Here is a 22,928-nt window from a genome sequence, read left to right on the forward strand (position 1 = left end):
TGTGTTATTTTTCCCATTTTATTTCGTTTAATACCCAAATGACCAAAATGCCCTTCCTTACTAAACTTTTAAAAATTCCATCTATGTCCAATTTTTGTCCATAAACTTAGAAATTGGTCAAATTGTTATTTAAGACCTCCTAATTAATATTTCAAAGCAATTTCATACTAGAAACTTCTAGAATGCACGTTTTGCAACTTATTCAATTTAGTCCCTAACTTCAAATTAAGCACTTTATGCATAGAATTTTTTCACTAAATTTTCACACAATCATGCAATCATATCATAGACCTCAAACTACTCATAAAATAATTATTTCTATCTCGAATTTTGTGGTCCCGAAACCACTATTCCAATTAGGCCCTAATTCAGGTTGTCACATACCGGGCATAGGCTATAATCTTTCTCAACCACATCTGCGTTTCTATAGGCTTATACTTGCTCTTCATCCTCATCGGTGATGTTAATATTTACCAGTTCCTCCTCCATTTATCTCACTCAAAGAGTCCCACAAATCTTGCAAAACAACTAAAAAACCTTAACTATAGAAAACAAAACGTGTTATAGAAGCAGACAAAGAAAAAAATGCTACAAAGTAGACAAATGGTTTAGATGTTGTAATTTTCATCTTATCTTTATCATTCAACTTGGTGTTTTCAATTCAAATGAAAGAAAAATATTTAAGGATTTCATATTTTATTTTTTAGCATCTAATAATACAAACTTGGATCCATCATATATATATATTTATATAGTAGTTTGAGTTTATTAGAGAACCTTTTTAAGTTCACAATAGTATTAAAAGTTATGTTTCATGTCTTTTAATAAATCGTAAAAGTAGTTGTTACTCAACTGACATATATAAGTAGAAAAACAATTTATTGCAAAAGATCATTTCCATTTTACTTTAATCAATGTTTTTTTAAACTCGATCATGGTCAAGCTATTGGTTCGACAGTTTAACCAATCTGATTAAAATATTATTAAAAAAATTTAAAATTTAAAAAAATAAAAAAATGGTTTAATCAATTCATCCATGTTTTTGGATCAACCTATTCAAAGCCTTTCTCTAGAAAAATACTTTGATCAATCCGGTCCAATTCAAACATTATTGAATTTTATATTACCAATTAACATTATTTGGTTTTGAATTAATTGTTTTGAATCAAGAATATCACTAAAAAAATTGACAAAATTACTTGAGACTTTTGTTGGGGCTATGACACTCAGACTAAGAAACTTCACGTGTCATTATGACAATTTATGTTCATCGAAACCTGAAGGAAATTTGGGCATACAAAAGGCAAAAATGTTGAATAACGCACTTCTCTGCAAATAGGCGTGGCGAATCTTAATGCAACCCTAATCTTTAGCATAGTCTATGTTACTCGCTAAATACTGCATTTCTCAGGATTTCCTTTTAGTGCAACCTTGACCCACTGACTCATGGACTTGGAGGAGCATATTAAAAGGATGAGATATATGCTTACATGCATTAGATATTCAAATTTGGAATAATGATAGGGTTTCAATCGTTGGAAATGGTATGGCATTGTACAACCAAACATCAGCAAGACCTGCTGGTATAATGGTTGAAGGATTTTAAGACAAACATAACCAGTATTAGGACTCAAAGCATATTCAAGAACTTCTAGGGCCTGATTGGGAGCATGAACTCAACTCTCGCGAATTCACAATCAACCTTGAGCAAGACAAATGCACATGGAAATACAACCTTGCAGGTCAATTCTCCGTGAAGGATGCATATCGTCTAATTTTCAATAAAGGTCAACCTAGACTCCCATATAATCCCAGCGACATCAATTGGAAGGCACTCTAGAAGATTCAGCTACCTTCGAAAATTCTAGTCTTCATTTGGAAACTTTTTCATAACCGTTTACCTCTTCGAAAACTTTTCCACGATCGTTAAATAATTTCAAACCCATAGTGCCCACTCTATGAACAAGAGAGGGAAACCATTGACCACATATTTAGGACTTGTCCTTTCTCAATTGTAGTACAGTTCGGCTCCCTCTAGACAATTTGATTGGATCACATCGCTTGCTCGAATATTAAGGATTGGATAAGAATGTGGGTACAACACTACTACAAATCTAATTCAATAAAAAAAATCAACGTGAAATGGTTGGATTCTTCTACTACAACATATTTTGAAGCATGTATGCTTTTCTAAACAAATACCTAATCCCACATCCATCATGAATAGCACCCGGATTTGCCACCAAATCTACCACCTCTCACTATTTACAATTCCCAAAGTGACAGAAGTACTGACAACCTTATCACTGCTCCACAATACTACCCTGCCCAACCATTTCCTCAAAACTCTTCACATTTCTCAGTTATCATCATTTTTACTTAAAATAAAAACACCACAACTTTTGGAACGACATCGACAATCAAAGAATATGCTTTTGTCCCTCTTTTATGGGAACCTTTTACGTAGGACATTCCATACTCTACACAACTTCTATTCACCGGAACAGTCCTACTCAGAATTTAACTATAACACCCCTTGACTGACCCAGTTGTCAGATTTGAGCTAAGGGATACTACAACTGTTGTCGGAGCAACTTCATCAAATCACTAGTAAATAAACTATTTAGACATGCAATCCTTTCATAAACATGTTCACATAATGATACACATTCTTTTTCAAGTCTCAATTGAGCTTATGAAAGCTCTTTTGTTGACCTGAGCATGAAATAGGACCAAATTGCAATATTTTAAAATTCTAGGGTCATCATCATGACACCACCTCTTCCACATCGTAACATCTCTAAATATTTTTTCACGTCATGACATTAGGCCACTCGATGTTGCGACGTCACATACTATCGATCGATGTTGGGACGAGGAAATGTGGTTGTTGAGACGATGACTCTATTTTTGGTACAAGTTAGGCCATTCGGTATCTATTTCATGTCAACCTCATAATTCCAACATCTCGGTGCATACTAGACAACTTTTTTTGCACAAAACTAATCTAAATACATGCCAAAACGTTCCATTCAACCATTTCAAATAATCGAATCCAACATTTCCACAACTTGACATCAAAACATAACAATTTAACTTAGTAAGGTCAACCTAATCATCCACTCTTTTTTAACCACTCCATTTCATCATCTTACCTATGTAAATACTCAAAATACCATTTCAAATGTCATATGCTCAATTCAAACCATATTTACCCAAAAGCATATCATATTACAAACTTTAGTATATTGAAAATTGATGCTCAACATAGGTTTCAAACTATATCATTATACCAAATTTAACCAAAACAAGCATCTATGTACATGCCACATAATCAGACCTTAAAATGTTTGAAAAACTACCGAATCAAACACAGGATAGTGTTTGCTTCTCGTAGATCTAATAGACATGTTCCACAAGTCAACAATCTATAGGGAACGGAAAAACAACGGGGTGAGCATTTTAGATGCTTAGCAAGTTCATAGGTATTTAAACGAGAAACTTACCTTGACTTGCAATTAATCAAATTAAACTATTTAACTTGACAAAGTTTGCCTAACATATCAAATCACAACAATAAGGTGAGCTTTAATATATAATCAATCATATAGTTTACCAAATTTATAACATACCAATTCATACCATATAAGTATTTATATTCAAATAAATCACTAATACCATATTTGAACATCAAACACATTTTATGTCATCTCTTTTTCTCATTCCATATTATAAGTATAACTCGATGAAACTCAGTAAATGAACTCGAATATACAAATACTAACCATATTTGTTGCTCGTCTAGCTGAAGATATATTTGTGTCAAGTTACCCGTTTGGGCTAAACCTTTATATCAACACATCAAATAGCTTGGCATATTCTACATTGGACACTCTACTGTATGGCTAATAAAGTGGAGATTACAAGGATTTCCAAAGGATGGCACTAGCATCGGGTTGTCATGATGTTTTATTACTATATTTTGTTATCTTACCAAAAAAATTGTTCTATAGATACTTTGACCCCTTTTCAATAGTTTTCTTTTTCTTTTTCGGTTTCATTTTCAACTACTTTCGTGATAGTTTAGATCTGTCGAGCACCATTGTGTGAAAACTTGTGAATAAATAATAGTCCATTCTATTTTCTCTAAATACCAGTTTTAGTTTCTTTCTATTTTGTTTTATATGAAAATTATGGTGGTCTTACTTACATTTCATTTAGTTTTTTATTCTCTAGTTGTATTTTGATGTATATACAAGATTTACCAAGGCAATTGTGTCGTTAGGTTTATTGAAAATCATTATTGGTGAACTTTTTTGTTATAATAGAATACTCTAATGGTGATTGTGATATTGAACTTTGGGAAAATGAAGAAAAGATAAACCATTTGAGACATAATTTTTATACATATAGTGAGGCCTCTTAAGGCCTTTGTAATTGGTTAACTAGAATTTTTATAGGAAAATTTAACAACGATAAGTAAGAATGTAATAATTGAGAATTGATAAAAGGGATACATTTGTAATTAGTTTATGTTTTATTATCACTAATCTTTTTCTTCTATTAGATTCTTTTTGCACACATAGGTATTTGTGTACTAATTTATAATATTTTATTTATCACATATACTATGTGCCCATTGTTTATGGTTTCTCTAATGAATTAAAAAAAGTTATTTTTTAATAAATAAAAACGCATTACTTGATTTTCGCGATTAATGATGTTATACATACATTACACTATATTTTTAAAACCAATTAAAATAAAATGTGTGATATATTTTATTTTGATAATGAAATCTTCGCCTATAATACATTTTAATTAATTACTATTATAGTATAAAAAATTATTTGTTATCAAATAAACAAATAAATATTAAGTATAGTAATAAGATATATTATATTTTAAAGTGAAAATAAATATTTTAATTTTGAAAATAATATAAAAGAGTAATTATAAATTTTAAATATAAATAAATTATAGATTCAGCATGAAAGATTTAAAAATATTATTTACTATCAAATATGTGATTTTTTTTTGAAGGATAAAGACTGCTACGCCCTATTCAATCAGCAGTAGATGTTCAATTATGTTTAGTTGATAAATTTGGAAAAATAAAAAAGAAATATAACTAGAAATTAATATAACCACCTAAAAAAAACAATCAGAGTGTACCTTTACATGAGTCTTAATTTTCTTCACCCATGTGTGTAGATATTAATTAGTGGTTTTTTAATTGCAAATAAAAAATAAAAATTGTGCCTTGTGTGTGCAATTAATATGAAGAAATAAATAATAACGACTCTATATGGGCATAGTTATTAAATCTGAATAAAAGCTGAATTGTTAGGTTTCTCAGCTTTGATACATAGGTAGGGTGAATTGGCCGTTTCTCATACTTCACAAATACTAATTCAATGAATTAGTACATAAAAAAAATGAATCCCTTCTTTAATTACAGTTAACTGGGTAATATCACATGGATGCTGAAAATGAATACATTAGCTGGCCAATTTTAGTCAAAAGGAAAACGTTATCTCCATGTTGGCAACTGTTATATTTCGTATTGTAGGTCAATTATTAATAACTGAAAACTTGAAATAGGATATGCAACCTGCATTAAATTCATAATGTCAACCATCATTTATAATATTAATTTTACGGTTGTTGTGATTATTCTTTTAAATAATTCTTCTTTTAAAAGTTGGATATACCTTAATTTTTTTCAAATATTCAACTTATAGCCACAGAGAATTGAATTTTAATTTAGATATTATATTATTAATTCGAAAAATAACGGGTGCAATAAAAGAATGGAGTGTAAGCGGAAGCGAAATGACAGCAGCCCAAAAGGTGTTTAATCCTGGAAATTGTTTTTTACAAGAATAAGAGACAAGGGAATTTTGAAAAAAAATATTGGTGGCGTTGTCATTAATTATCTGATATTTGTGGAACTGGGATTAACTGCTCTATTTAATTTTATTTTTCATTAAATTCCTGGTGGTTTGATATTTATTTCTTAGGTGTCCTTTGTTTCGCTTTAAAAATCTTGGTGTTTTTGCCATAAAAGTAAAACCCATTGCCTTCTTTCTCTAACACTTCAAAAGCAAATGAATGAAGTTTTCCCCACTTTTTAATTACTCCTCCTCCTCCTTTTGTTTAAGTGGCTTGAGTTTGAGTCACATTAATTATATTTGTTGTTCAGATTTTACTTTATTATTATAATTTTATTTTTTAATTAAACAAACCAATTTCATTGATTAATACCGTCACATAATTTATTATACCATATTTTTAGCCCTATAACATCATTTGTGTAAGTACAAAAATTTGATAAACTTTTAAATTTAAAAAGAATAAATTTTATTATTTTATAAAAATTATTTATTCTATGCACTCTGCAAAAAACGTTGCAACTTCTTTGCAAAATATTGCAACTATGTAAAATGATTATGCGAATGAGGACATTGGACGTTAGGATCAGGCGTATAGAGTGAGCCTCTTAACTTGAATATAATGATTCATCTCTTTGTTGTTCTTGCTTTCTCTTTTGACTTTCTCATTATTTAAATAAAAGTTATTTAATTATTTCTAATATAATCTTTTAAAATATAAGTTTTATATAGAATGTTTATATATTTTTCCTCAATTTTAAATATAATTAAGTTTTAAAACATAAATTTTATATAAAAGATTTTATTTTTTAGCCATGCCGTTGTTCTGAAAAAATTAAATTTAGTAACTCACCATTTCTAAGAAAATTTATAATTGAGTATCTAAATTTTATTTTAGTTACACAAATTGATTTCATTGATTAAAGATGTTGGATGAAATATTATTCAAATATGACGGTAAGATATAAATATTAAAAATTAAGGAGGTTTGAGTTTAAGTTATATTATTTATTTATATTTTTTAATTTTACATATACAAGATACAAAATAAAATATATTTTAAAAATAATACAATTTATTTTCTAAAATAAAATTAATTTTTGTATTATTTAATTAAGTTGATACTTATTAATTTTTCATTATTTAATTAGGTTCGTACTTATTTGTTCAAATATTTTTCACTCAATAGAAAAAGTAAATGCATTCCCATGAGATATTATATCCTTCAGTTGAGCTCACGAGCATCACTAAACTAAGATTTCAAGCATGTGATATATTAAATTGTTAAATGATGTATTAATGATGTACAGTAACTTGGGTAGATTGCAATACTATTTACTGCTACTTTCCTCCTCCTGCCTACTTTTAAGGTTGTTTCTGAATTTTCCTCCAAACAGTAAAATATTTCCCAACCCAAATTTATCATCTTCTTCTACCAAATCTTCAAATTAATTTAATTCAATTCTCTCTCTCTAACCTACACATCTCCACCACTCCCCACCATAATTTAATTAAAGCTTTTAAATAAAACCCATCTTCTCTCACTTCATTTCTCCTTTATATATTTTGGTCTTTCTTCTTCAAACCCCTCACCATCCATCCCCTTCTCTCACCCAGTTTTGTTGGTTCTTCCACAACAGAAGAGGACTTAATTTTCAGTCCATTGGCTCAAGAAGGTAACTTTTTTCAAAACCGTTCAATAGTTGTTGAATTAACTCTTTTGTTTTTGTCAGTTATGTTACATGCATGTTTCATTCAGGTTATTTTTATATACGTGAACATCACGAAGATGAGTCGCAGAAATGGTCCCAAGCTTGAGTTGAAGCTCAACCTATCACCACCAAGGCTTAACCCAAGAGTGGAATCACCAAGCCGATCGGCTACCGTGTCACCGACATCGCCTCCAAGCTCATGCGTGTCATCGGAGATGGAGGATGACACTGGCAGTTGTAGCGAGGCAACAACAACATCCATGGTCCTTGTGGGGTGCCCAAGGTGCCTTATGTATGTTATGCTATCAGAGGATGACCCCAAATGCCCCAAATGCAAGAGCACTGTTTTGCTAGATTTCCTTAACGACACTGCCACCGCTGCCTCCACCAAGACAAGAAAGAGCAGCTAGAACACACTGCAGCCTCACCCCTGCCCTTTCCCTAATTTTAATGTTACAGCTCTCTTAGATAGTGCTATTTGCTCTCCACCTTTAGTTTTTGACCTTTTTCTTTATAAACTCCACTAACGATAGAAAAAAAACAAGGTGGAGCACCAATAGCAGTGATCTTTTCCTTTTTTTTTTTTTCTCTTTTCCGGAGGATCCTAAATCTAATCATAGAACATAGAATATTGGCGTTTATGGGTTTCTTCCTCTTTATCAGAAATCTATGTAAACTGGTTAAAGTGAAGTTGCAACTGCCAAAACTTTCTTATGATAATGAAAAATATAATATGATATTGATCGGGAAAATGTTGTGTGTGATACTTTCTTTAGTACATTTTGTTTCTCTCCTTAAAAAACAACAAGAAGAAAAAAAAAAATTAGAAAATGATGCCACATCAGCAGGTGATTGGGCAGTGACGCAATGCTGAGTTCATGATTTATAGAGAATATGATTCCTAAAGAGGGGTAAAAATGAAAAATCCCTTGATGAGGTTAGATTTTGTTAGTACTTTGACGGCAGTTATAGAAGATGGAGTTACCAAGACTGTGAGACTGAGGCCCACCATGACATGATTGGCTTCTCAAATTTTAAGTTTCTAATGTTAAGTTGCAATTTGATAGAGAATGCGATCAAAGTTAACTACTGGCAGGAAGCAGACGGCAATCAAGATTAAAGCGGTGTTTAGTGTGGAAGAGAAGTCGGGATATTCTCCGATTGCCAATCTCAAACTTTGTATCAATGAACAAAAGACCAAAAGAGAGGGTAAAACACATTAGACCCGGGGGGGTAGTTCCAGCATTGAAAAGCAAAGGGAATCACATTAGATTGAAAGACAATTAAAACACATAAATGCAGTGAGTAATTGAGACGGTTGAGAGAATCATGGTATTACATCAGATGATAAATACAAAATTTAATTCCTCACAAAATATCCTATGAAACGATTATTACTCTTTATGTCCAATTTCTATTTTTCTATTATAAAAATCAGTTATCAATAATATAATTTTTAAAATTATGATTACTGGTTATAGTTTAAAATGTAAGAAACATATAATGTCCAAAATAGGCAAATATTTATTTTTAATACTTAAAATGAAAATTATTTTGACTTCTTTCCTTTTAATCACTCACTAAATGCCACCTTTCTGCTGCCGTTATCTAATTCGGCAATCCGTTTAACCCCTTGTTTGGCCATTGTCAACCCATTCCAAATTCAATTCATAATTTCTATGACACACCGAAAATAAACATATTAATTTGATTTTTTTGAATACAGTATTTATATTATTTTTGTCCAATTTGATATATGTATTTGATAAAATTTATATATTTTGGTACTCAAAGGTAATGATAATAATTTTTTACATTTAATTCGAGTTTTAGAGTTGATTTTATAAAATATATAATTAACTAATAATATTAGCAATTAACTTTCCTCAAATTAATCCTAAAACTTAAATTAAATCACATCTATCATATTGCATTTGACAAATTAAACATAAAATTAAATAAATTCACAATTAACACTAAATTTATTCTATTAATAAAATTATGAAAAATTTAAACTTAATAATATTTGCAATTCATTTTCATCAAATTAACCTTAAAATTTAAATTAAACACTAAAAGTTAACATTGTTACCTTTGAAAATTAAAACATATAATTTTTTTAAATATAAATATCAAATTAGATTATTATATAACATAAGTACCAAAATAGAAAGAAAATTATTTAAAGTGATAATTAACTTTTTCAGAAGTAATCAAATAAGAATCTATTTTTTTTGGACTAACGCAAATTAATACGGCATGAAAAATAAATCATTTATGCTTTATTTTAGTTTCATGGTTATTGAACACGATAGTATTATGTAGAATGGTTTAGTCCAGCATGTCCGAAAATGTTGACTTGAAAATATAATTTCAAAAGTTTAAGCCCAGCGTTGATTTTTTTTTTTTTTTTATGAAACCTACAATAATACTTGTTCCAGGTTCCCTGTATAACAAAAACTAATGACTTTATTTAACAGCAAAAGAAACTTACATAGTACAGTAAAAAATTGCCCTAACTTCTTTGAGCATTAAAAAAACAAACAAATGAAAATAGGAAGATGGATGGTTATAAGTCAACTTATTTAATTTCTTCCTGCTTCAGCAAACAGTTTACCTAACTACATATACTATAAGGATATATTAACCCACCAAATTCTCTATAACAAATTTCAACTAATTACCGCGCAAACTATTTACCTAACAGAACTGTGAATAAATATTACCCCATATATCATTTGGCTAAACAAGAAAATTAATTCAAACTCTAGATCCAAACATTTTACAACTCCTTTACAAATTCCTAATCTTTTGAGAAAAAAAATCTACCCATCCCGAGAATCATTCACAAATTTGAATATATATGACATAGATAATAAGAATATAAAAAATTAAACCATTGACATAAACTTGTTATTTTATAAAATAAAAATAATTTCATTTTAAATTTTCTTCAATAATTTTTTATCTTTATTTTAATTTTTATATAGTAATTTTCTGGTCGTGTTCGGTAAACAGGATTTGGAAATTTTTTTTTAGCTGATTTGGGCACAAATGGAGGATAGTGTACTCAAACCCTCTAATTGTAGTGATCGATCAAAACCTTCAAACAAAAGAAAAAACACAGAGATGGACAATGTTTGTCACAGCTGATTGGAAATAAGATATGTGTAATGACACATTTGATCATGCTTACTCAAAAATTACTCCCTTTGCCACACACTCTCAAACCTAATAGGGATGTCAAGATATCAATAGTCTTTATTCTCTCATTTTCACTTTCATCTCCAAAGTTCAAAATAAATCTAAAAAAAAAATCTCCCCTGTGAATCTACAAAAATTAACTATGGAGATTCATTTACAAGATGATTTCATACATTAAGGTTAGTTCTTTCTATGCTTTTAAATTGTTGTACTTTTTTTTACCTTTATTTGTTGAAATTTTTTACCTCAATAAATTGATTTTTTCCTCCCGTTATTTGATTTTTTCCACGTATTTCATCTTTTTTTTGTCCCTGTAATTTGAATTTTCGATCCTTATAATTCTATTTTTTTCCCTGTAGTTTTTTTCCTCCCTATAAGTCAAAATTTTTTTCTCCTTGTAATTTGACTTTTTTTTTGTCTTTGTAAATTGAACTTTTTGTCCCCATAATTCAAAATTTTCAATTTATTTAGTTCTTTTTTCTTGTAAGTCAATTTTTTCCCCTATAATTCAACCTTTTTTTGTCCTTGTAATTCAACTTTTTTTTGTCCCTATAAATCGATTTATTTGAAATTTTTTTGATTATTTTTCCTATCAGTTATGGTTCACTTTGTTTCCTATTAAAAGCTGATTTTTACCTAAAAAATAATTTGCATTATATATTTTTTTGTTTTTGCATTATACTTGTTCTAAAAGCTAAGTTTTTTTTTGCTATCCATCTCTTCCTCCTATCATTAATCTTTTCTCTTTTTTTCTTTATTTGGTGAAATGATTTTTGTAACAATCCATTTTTAGCGTTACAAAAAATGGTGGTTTCGAAACCTCGTTTACCGATGATGGAGTCGGTAAGTTTTAGTATTTAATATCTATTAGTTTATTATAATGTCATATGAAATCCTGACTTGTTGATTTGAGTAATTGGATAATTTATTTTAGCATAAGGATGAAATCGTAAAGGTGGTAAAAGTTAACCATTATGGATTTCTTTCACTTGTGGTAATATGACAATTGATTAGGGACCAAATTGATAATTCAACCATTTTCATAGTTAATGGTCAAATGTTGGTTTTACCTTACCTGTAATGATGTTAATCTTAATTAATAATTAGATTAGACACACACACACATGCATATATACGCCGTAGCATAGTGGACGGAAAGAGGTAGTTCGTTATTCTCTTTTTCAACCTCTCCATCACCGTTTTTCTTCCTTGTTAAGCTAGGAAAATGATGGTCACTAAACTAACTATAATTATGACAAAGGCAAGTGCACTTATCGAACAATAGTATAGCTATGGTGAGTAGGGAATAGCGTATCCACGAGGACTAAAAATACTAGTAATTACTGTTTTTCTATTATTTAGCCGATAAATTGGGATAATTGTTTTTAATCTAAATTTACTAATCTTCAACTAAGAACGCAACAGAAAATGAAATAGGAAATAATCAAAGATACCAAAGAAAAAGACAATACCCAGGAAAGAATCCACCTAGACTTTATTTACTATTCTGAATCTGAATTAAATGATTTATTCACTTGTGTCTTTGTAACACCCCAATCCCGTATCCGTCGCCGGAATAGATAAAGGGGCATTACTAGACTTGAAACTCATATCAGAACAGTAAATTTTTTTTTTTTGAACATTCCTTTAGATAAGTACTAAAGACAGTCAGGGATACAATTTAAACTTCTATAAGTACACATTCAAAAGATGACATTTTCGCATGGCTTATATACATTAACCAAAATATCCTCTCACTACTAGTCTATTCTATACATGCCATAAGATAATCCAAAACGTAGCAGTACCAAACAGTGGATAGTGATAGTGTGACTAGTTGCCGACGATCCCCGAGCCTGTAGCTTCCAAATGAGATCTATAAAACAGAGGAAACAAAGTACACGAGTAAGCATTACAATGCTTAGTAAGTTTTAAGCAAAGTGTCAACAGATAACAATCAAATTATAACATAGTTGTTCGTATTTTTATTTCACTCTTCCTTCGGGCATACCATCCCTTTACCGAATATGCACATCTCATCATATATAATAGGCAGATAAATTCTCACTTGATAGTGACCTCTTATGATCATAGGTACATTACATATTTTACCGACTTTCCACATTGACCAAATGCACAATAATCATAGAACAGTCTTATTGCTTTACTCACATGTGCATCACATAACGACCTTGTGATTTAGTCTAAATCAAACTTAAATATAATCTCAAAACACATACCTGACCAACTTAACGCATTGAACGTATTTATTACCAATTGTTACCGTGAAGTCGTATAATCTTATGCTTTACTTGAATCTTCAGCAAAACCTTTAGTTTGGGGCTTACCTGGACAAAATCTCCACACGTAGTCATCGGGTCTTTAGAGCTCGGATATAGTACGAGTACGAAGCCTACGGACATTAATCAATGATAATATTCTCGCATAAAGCCTGCAGGGTTTTAACCCGGATATGGTACTGACACAAATGCCCTTCGGGACTTATCACATTTATACACTTTCACATCCATCACGTTGGCCCCTCGGCCCTATCACATATATACACTTTCACATTCATCACATTGGCCATTCGGCCTTATCACATATATATACCTTCACATTCAGCACATCGACCATTAGGCCTTATCACATATATACACTTTCACATTCATCACATCTGCCATTAGGCCTTATCACATATATATACACTTTCACATTCATCACATCGGCCATTAGGCCTTATCACATATATACACTTTCACATTCATCACATCAAATCCTAAATCAAAATATAAATTTTCATGTATTCACATCACAATTATTCAAATATACTTCACATACCACATATACTATCATGTACAGACTTGGTCTTGGCCGAATCTTCATCAATCATTTTCCAATGAATAATTCAATTTCACGCCATACTATCATTTCATATTCGAATACTCATAAACTTACAATTTCACAAATTTTAATATCAAAGATCCATCTAACACTCATATATCATTTTACAATATCACGATTTAGAATTCAAGTATGGGTTTAATCAATAGCTTATGAGCAACTAAAACAAGTTTTATCCATGTTTACAACAAAATCACATATTTACTACGAGCTATTTTCCTGAGCAATGGTCACTAAATTATTTATAACCGGAGCTACAAGACTCCAAATCACTTGCCGTTAATTTTCCCTGAATATAGACTCGTATATCTTCCATCCATAAATTTTTCAGAATTTTAGGTTTGGCCAATCAATACCAGATTTTTCTTAAAGTTTCCCCTGTTTCACTGTTTGACTAATCTGACCAGTCTTCACTACGAATCAAAATTCTCATTGTACAGAATTCAAAGTATGTTCTATTTGATTTCATTTGAAACTAGACTCATTAAGGAGTCTAAGCATATAAATTTTATCTTGTAACCATTTTTGTACAAATTATAGTGATTTTATTAAAACAGATCAGGGGATTTCGGAGTCATTCTGACACTGTCTCACACAACTTTAAATATCTCTTTATAGGAAATTTCTTTGCTTACACAGTTTCTTTTATAAGAAACTAAACTAATTAAGCTTTGATTACATATTTTATTCAGCCTATAATTCCACACCAAACATTTATAGTGATTTTCTAAAATCACGTTACTGCTGCTGTCCTGAGCAAATTATTACAATTTGCTCTTAAATTTCCAAGTCCAAACACTTAGGAACTTACCATTTGAGTTTAAGACATATCATGGCCACATCATATCTTATTAAATCAACTCATTATGTCCTATTATAATTGAATTTACTCAACACTTAATCACTTAAAACTTACCTCAGATATTTTGAATAGTTGCAGATAGACTACTTGATTGCTTTTTCTTTTCCTTTATCTGATTTTGACCCTCTTAGCTCTTGAGCTTGATTCAAACAAATAGATCTTATTTAATAACTTATCAAATTAGCTATTCGATTAAATACATGTATATTATACAATTAAGTGCGAATGATTTTATTAACTAGTTATTCAAGCATTATACATATGCTCTACTCATGCCCCATCGAACATAATACTAGCTTAATACCTTGCATATTAGGATTTCATAGACGTCATTTAGTTTCACATAATACACATATTGTCCCAAATCGACACAAGAGTCAAACGCATCACTCAAAATGCGAAATCCAATTAAGTCTACCATTATAGCATTATCATATTTATGTACTTGGTAAGTTGGGTTTGAACACGTTTGGCACTAGGTGTCCAACCAAATATTCCTTGAACACTAAACTCAATTTATAATCTTTCCTAATTAAAACATTTAACACCGACTAGACATGTTTACAAGCCTAGGCTGAATATTATTTTAGACATTCGAGAAATCATTTCTCAACTCGTGATTCACTAACTTGGGAGTTATTTTCTAACAAATTTTAACTTACTCTAATACCGAATGCTACTCAAGCTTTAAGCTCATGTCCTTTCATTATTAAGCAAATGTTATAACATAACTAACATCCCTTTTCAATTTGAACATCAACACATAAAGAAATTAAACACAAAGATTCATAGCGAAACCTATACATAACATCATTCAAGGTTTAATCCCCTAAATTCATGCACAAAGCCGAACCTATTGAGAGATGTATATAAAACAATATCTAGTTAGTACATTCAAGCACCTACGGCATTCCCTTCAATTTAATACTAAGACAAACCAAAAGATTTATTCATGTAAATTCAAAATTTCAAGTTCATCTCTTTCACATATAAATACCAAAAATTAAGTATTTAGTAGCTTAAACTCTATTAAACCTTAAAACATCAATCTATCCCTACCATTTTCCCCATGGCGAATGCTCAAGACACCATAAAACTAAAAATTTTGTCATGGGCTATGTAATGAACTTAACATCTAACTCAAAATATGCTAAAAAATCCATAAGCTAACATGAATTTCTCACCTTATTCATGACTTAGAATCACCGAATGGTTGCTCCCTCTCTCCCTCTTAGAGTCGGCCAAGAAGAAACAAGAATAAAGACTTGTTTCTTTCACCCTTTTCCTTCTTTCTTCTTCTTCTTGTACGGCTAAGAAGAACAATGTGATGCCCTTTTTTTCTTTCCTTCACCCTTCATCCCCCTTATTTTATTACTAACTCATTATTTTATTCTTTCCCACATGAACATTAGCACACCATGCTTAAAATATGCTATGACCCATAGCATGGCCGGCCACTAGCTCAATTTTTTGGGCAATTTGACATGCAAACCCCTCACTTCTATAACATGCATTAACAGGCCGCTTTACATTTGCCTAGCACACTTCTAAATTTTCTCACATAAGTCCTATTTACTAAATTTCACCTACAATTAGCAAAATTCAAATATGAAATTTTCACACATGCATATATACATATAGTAAGCATCAAACATGATAGCTAATTATTTTTATGACTCGGTTTTGTGGTCCCGAAACCACTTCCCGACTAGGGTCATATTAGGGCTGTCACAGTCTTGATCTGTAGAAATCCGTAAATTATGTTAATATCTCTTTCGAGAGTAAAAACAACTTACTTTAGCTTGATTAATTGAAATCTCTTTCTAATTAAAACCCTTATTGTCGTATTAACTCGATCTATGGATTCCTTTATTAGATTTGACTCTAATATGGTAGATTTATGTCATCCTATTTCTAGGATTGCATGCAACTCCACTCAATTATGCTAAATCTACTCTTAAACAGGGACTTTTACTCCACTGGAGTAAGCACATTAAACATGATTAATATCCCAAAAATATTAAAACACAAAATAAACGTACATAATTGAGAATAAGAATCAAGTATTTATCATGTAATTCAGAAATCAAATAATAAGATTCATCATAAATTTTATCTTCCCTAGGTATCTAGGGAATTTAGTTCATAATCTGAAATGAAAACATCTTGAAGTCCGAGAAACTACAAGACATAAAAAAATTCAAATAAACTTCGAAAGAAGTTAAAAGGAGATCTTCAATCTTGAAGGAGATTCGCTTCTAAGTTGGCTACGATGGTGTTCTTCGAATAATTTCTTCAATCTTCTCTGAATGCCCTCTTAGATCTTATTCTACTTGATATTTATAGAATTTAGAAGGTTTAGAAAGCCTAAAAATTGGGTTTTTTCGTGTGTTTGGGAAACAAGGAGCAATATAGACACGGGCTGGCACATGGGTGTGTGGCCAGCCCGTGTGGAAATGCCCAAGCCACGTGGATCTTGGAAACAGCTCTATTCATCAGATTTTGGCTCGTTTTTCGCTCCTTTCGCTCCTAAATGCTCTTTTAAGTGTAGAAACATGAATTTAAAGGATTAGGAACATCAAATTCACTAATTTACATCATTAATTATCCAAAAATGCATTAAGAATGAGATTAAAATATGTCACTTTTATAGCTTATCAAATATCCCTATACTTAACCGTTTGCTTTTCCTTAAGCAAAATCCTCAACTCACAATTAAAATTAATCTTTCGCAATTCATAATTCTTATTAATGATGTTTTTTCATAATTCACAAATAATCATACATTGATAATTCAACTAAAAGAACACTAAAAATTCAAACAATCCAAGTCAAACATTTTGGAAGCATGAAAACATAGGTATTTTCCCTTATCTAAGTAATTACCTTTAATTCAAAATCAACAAGAATCGATATCTTCAATAAAGATTCACTCAAATCACTCAAAGTATTTAAGGTTCAAAAATAAGCACTCAATAGTCAAACATGAAAAGTTATTACGATAGGCTTGCATGAAAATCAAATCTCCACCACTATAAAATGTGATGATACACAAATCAAAAGGTCTTTAAGAGGTTGTAATGGGGCTCAGGTTAAAGGTGTGGAGAAAGGCCGAAAAAGATGGTTAAAATCGATATCGAATTGATAAATTACCAAACTAGAAAAATAAACAAATGTTGAATTAAAAACAATTACATCGATCGAAAACTATTCAAGAATAAAAGGGGCTTCTTCTCAAAATATGAATTTAATTGTTCAAGCTCAATTAACATAGAATTAAATAATAATCAATATATATACTTTTTTTTTACTTTTTTTATACAATAAGAAATAATTTAGCAAAATAAACAAAAGGGCTTAATTAGGAAATTAACCAAATCAAATCTCGATAAAAAGGGAGTCAATAAAATGAAAAAAATTCTCAATGAGCAAAAAAAAAGAAAAAGAAAGTTATGGGTTAACATTAATAGGTAAATCAAGAAACGATGTGTTAGGCTCGATGGGGTTCACTAAGGGTTAATTATGTAGGTAGGCTTTTTATGGGATAAGTGGGTTAAAACCTAAGTGCCTTTATCATCTCAGTATATCAAATCAAATGTGTAGTCTCGACATGCATAATCGAAGCAAGTTCTAGAATAACAAATCAAATTGGCACACTCATAACCAATAATAAGAAATGAGCAAGAAAAATGTATGCTCTAAAGGCTCAAAATCTCACACAAAAAATTATGGTTTTTGATGTCAATCTTGCAAACCTCAAACTTCAAGGTATTATCTTAATTTAGGGAAACAACCTAAGATCTTTAATTCTAAAAATAAACTTATCATGTTTGATTCTCTCATGTCTTAAATTTTAAATCAACCAATACACAATTATTAGCAAATTAATCTAAAACAAATCGACAAAAATCACAAATTGATAAAAATTCATTCTAATAGGAGTGTGAGAAAATTAATTAAACACAAGACATAATTCCGGGACTTTCTAATATAAATAACCTCTCCACACTTAAGATGTACATTACCCTCAATGTACAAACATATATAATCACAGTATAAACAGAATATCAAAAGAGAGGGAGATAACTGAAACTGCCCTGAATATTGGATGAAATCCCCAGAATAGTGAAAAGCGGAATTGTAGTCAAATCTAAATGTAGAGCATGATTCCGAGAAAAATAATAAAAAATAAACACAACTAGTGAAGAAGATTAAGAGTGACTAACTCGATTAAAAACAACCATAAAAATAAAAATATAGTTCAAAAGATAAAAACGAAATAAGTTTAAGAAAATAACAATAACAATAAACATAAAAATAAAAAAAAAACAAATAGACTCAATGGTCCTTATCATCAGAAGTGTTGGTGTCGTGAGTCGTCGAAGCTGAGGAGGAGATATAGAGATGCTGATAGATCTACTGCAATGTCGTGTCAATACTGTCGAACCTCTGAAAGCAGTGCTGCTCGAAGCGAGTGAACCGTTCGGAGAGGTCTGCTAAAGTAACAGTAGAAGAAACAGGACGGTGACTCGAAAATGGAGGCTGAAGTGGGTCCTCATGATGGAGAGGAACATCATCAGTGAAGTCCTTGGGTTCATTTTGAGCATCAAAATGAAATAATCGGTATTAAAGAGGATCCACTCCATGAAGTCGCTCGATCATCCTCATATGTGTCATGCTCGATATATCCTGTGAGGACATCTGGCCGATGAGTGTATGTGTAGAGGACTGCTTTGGTGTGTCGAGGAGGCTGAAGTGTTGAGCAAGTCGAGTCACATAAGGGCCTAAACAGATGAGACCCTTCCTATTGTGGTCAGTCTGATGGTGGAAGGCTAAGGCGATGAAGTATGCTAAATAAAAAATATGCCTAGTGGCCATGCTCCATAAAAATTATGCTTCGGTAGTGCTGACAACTCTGGTGCTCTCTCTCCTACCGGTCAAAGTATGGGCTAAAAGGGGATGAATATACTGTAAAGCCGGAGGGAGATAAGTCGCCTTCGAGCGACTCGCTTCATAGGGGGTCATACTCACCATAAGATTTGTCCAACAACTAGCTGGTGAGTAGTGAATGTGTCGATGTAGGTGGAGGAAGTTCTTGACACTCATAAACTCCTCAGTGTATAGTCCCAAAGCAACACCGAACTCAGGGACACTCATATAGCGCACCAAGCCACCAAGTCTGAAAAAAATGGTGCCTGGCTCTTCATGAGTCGCTATCTCATTCTGGAGAGTAAAGGTCGAGTAGAACTCCAAAGTCAGCTCCATGTAGGTGGGCTCCAAGATGGAAAAGAATCAATCCTACGGCCCTGTGGTAATAAAGGCATGCACGTGATCAGTTAGGTGGACCTAATCCAACGCGGTCCAATCAATACATCAGCCTAGACCGGATGGGCGCTGTTGAAGAAGCTGAAATAAATCCTCCTAGGGACTTGCTAAAAATCAGAGATAAGGGTGGCAGGCCTCAGCGGAGGCACTCGAGGAGGAGGTCGCGCCAGGTGTCTTCCACTTTTTTAAATGGGGACGGAGACCTTAGACTAACTATGAGTGTTGGTTATGGTGTGCCTGAAAATAAAGAATTCAATAATAAATAAAGCCTCGCCAAATATTCAAACACAGGTCTGAGAAAGTAGTAGTCAAAATAGAAATCTAGTCCTAAAAGAATATGTACTTGAAACACCCCTGACCCGTATCCGTCGTCGGAGTAAGATTCCAGAGTATTACCGAAACATTCAAAACATTTTTTAATTAATTTACGTAAAGTGTAACATCCTGATTTTGGGCTTAGTCGGAACAGTAGTTTCAGGACCACAAATTCGATGAGGAAAATTTTATTTTTATTATATTTTTATGGTCTACGATTTCACGGAATGATTTTGTGAAAATTTCGTTCAAAAATTTCGACGTTTGGGCACTCAATTTGGTCAAAAGGACTAAATTGTAAAAAGTGAAAAAAGTTGAGTTTTACATGATAGAAGTGTTTAATTCTTATGAGTTTTTAAATCAAAGGTCCTTAAATGGTAATTAGACCATTTTGAAGTTTGTGGGCAAAAATTGGACATGGATGGAATTTTTTTTGAAAGTTTAGTAGTAAGGGCATTTTGGTCATTTGTATATTAAATGAAATAAAATGGGAAAAATAACACAAAATGGCCATCTTCTCCATATGAAGGCCGAAATTAGCATGGGGGAAGCCATGGCTAGGTTTTTCAAGCTTTCTAAGATCAATAGTAAGTCCGTTCTAGCCCCGTTTTTCAAGTTCTTTACGTTTTTGGAATCCCGGTAACTTAATTAAGCTTATGCTAGCAATAATTCAACCTAGGGTTCGTATTTGGAAAAATACCCATAGGTGAAATTTGTGTATTTTGGTGTTTTATGATATAATATGAGGTTTTAAATTATGTTAGACAACTTGTGCTACTCGGTTTTAAGTGAAAACGAGTAAAAGGGTTTAATCATAAAAATACCTAATAGTCATAAGTGCATGTTAGAGTGAGAATTTGATGTTGTCATAGAAGGGAAAAATGATCAGCATGTCATAAAACATAAGAATAAGTGATGAAGTTTAATTCCCGAGCCTAGGGGCAAAAGTGTAATTATGCAAAAGTTTAGGGGCAAAATGGTAATTTTGCTAAATTTCGTATTAAAGGCTGTTTTGATGAATGTATGTATTAAATAAATTAATTTGGTATTATAGATCAAGAGAAATGAGATTCAAGTCGTGATCGAGAGAAAAACAAAGTTTACAAGGAATAGGCCCGATTGCTAATATTTTGTATCGAGGTAAGTTCGTATGATAATAATAATGCAATGTTATGTTTGAATTATATTTATTACTATTATTGCATATATTGTATGATTTATTATATTGGAAAAGTTGATGGAATGGTGTTTATGATGTGGAAATATGACATGAAAGAATGTTACATGAAGTGCAAGAAAATGATGATACATGACAAGTGATATATGAAATATGTGATTTATGTTATGTAAATTCTTAAAAGCTGATTTTCTATTTGAGTTGTGTCTTATTATACTATGAATGGACAATTGGTACTATGGATAGTGAGATCGCCACTTCGAGTAAGTTCGTATATAAATAATCTATCGATTCTTTTTATGTTAATATATTTTGATATCATATGAAATGTGGCTGCCTATCAAATGATTATTTGATGTAAATTATGAATTTAAATTGATTACGGACAATTTAGTAAAATGATGAAAAGTGAAGAATTTCCCGGTTGAACCTTCGGAATAGAAACGATACCAATGAGCTATTGTGAGGTCACGTGTGTAGTACTAAGTGCAGGCTACTACGTGTACCAGATAATTGGTCGCATGTGTAGTACTAAGTGCAGGCTACTATGTGTATCAGATGGTTAGGTCACGTGTGTAGTACTAAGTGCAGGCTACTACGTGTACCGGATAATTGGTCGTATGTGTAGTACTAAGTGCAAAGCTACTATGCGTGCTTTATAGCTTCTACTACAAGTGTGGAAATGAGAAAATGTGCGAGCGGTTGTGTATCATTATTATTCGATGAGTTCAACGGAAATCGATTAAGTGAAAATAAATGTGAAAGTGATTATGTGATGAACAAGTACAAGTATATGTTTATTTGAATTTATGAGCAATATGCTCGATATTTGAGCGAACCTCGGTAAAATGGAAGGATTAAGTGAAATTGTGCAAAAGTGAACTTAATAGTAAAACAGTGTTGGACAAAGAACAAATATGAATTTGAAAATTTACCAAAATTGTGTAAGTTGAATTAAATTTCAAATAAAATATGTAATTAAATTTTATTGAGTCTATTTTCACATAAAAGAAACAAGGAAGCAAAAGAATTCCATATTATGTGATATTTGAATTCTTGTGAGATGTTGTCTCGAATGAATTCGAGATCCCTTGTTCGACTTGGAAAAATTGTTAAAAATTATAGAAAAATAATTTTGGGGTATAATTTATATGCCTAGATTTAATAAAAACAAACGAGAACATCATCCGAGTTTTGTACTATGAGATAAATAAATTTTAGTGAACAAAGGTCGACGCTGTTAAACAGCAAAACAGGGGAGATTTTGAATAATAAACTGTACTTATTGGCTGGACTAAAAATTCTGAAAATTTTATGGTGGAAAGATATATGAGTCTAGTTTTTGGAAAAATTTACGGATCTTAATTTGGAGTTCCGTAACTCTAAATATAAATGATTTAGTGACTATTACTCAAGAAAACAGCTTAACCAGAACATGTGTAAATGTACAAATGAGTTAGTTTTATTGTGGGAAGCATGTTAGTAAATTGCTTATTATTATTTCATGTGAGCTTACTAAGCATAAAGCTTACCCC

The 22,928-nt window shown here is 31.3% G+C and overlaps 1 protein-coding gene across 1 annotated transcript; it reads left to right on the forward strand.

The window, feature by feature from the left end:
• The first annotated feature begins 7,422 nt into the window (after positions 1-7,422).
• Positions 7,423-8,358, forward strand: LOC108458588 (protein GL2-INTERACTING REPRESSOR 1). The gene is made up of 2 exons (XM_017757998.2): positions 7,423-7,570; positions 7,654-8,358. The coding sequence occupies exon 2, from the start codon at positions 7,684-7,686 to the stop codon at positions 8,014-8,016; it is 333 nt and encodes a 110-aa protein (XP_017613487.1). The 5' UTR covers positions 7,423-7,570; positions 7,654-7,683; the 3' UTR covers positions 8,017-8,358.
• The last annotated feature ends 14,570 nt before the right edge of the window (positions 8,359-22,928 follow it).

The sequence above is a fragment of the Gossypium arboreum genome, chromosome 4 (assembly GCF_025698485.1).
Source record: "Gossypium arboreum isolate Shixiya-1 chromosome 4, ASM2569848v2, whole genome shotgun sequence".
Classification (NCBI taxonomy): Eukaryota; Viridiplantae; Streptophyta; class Magnoliopsida; order Malvales; family Malvaceae; genus Gossypium; species Gossypium arboreum.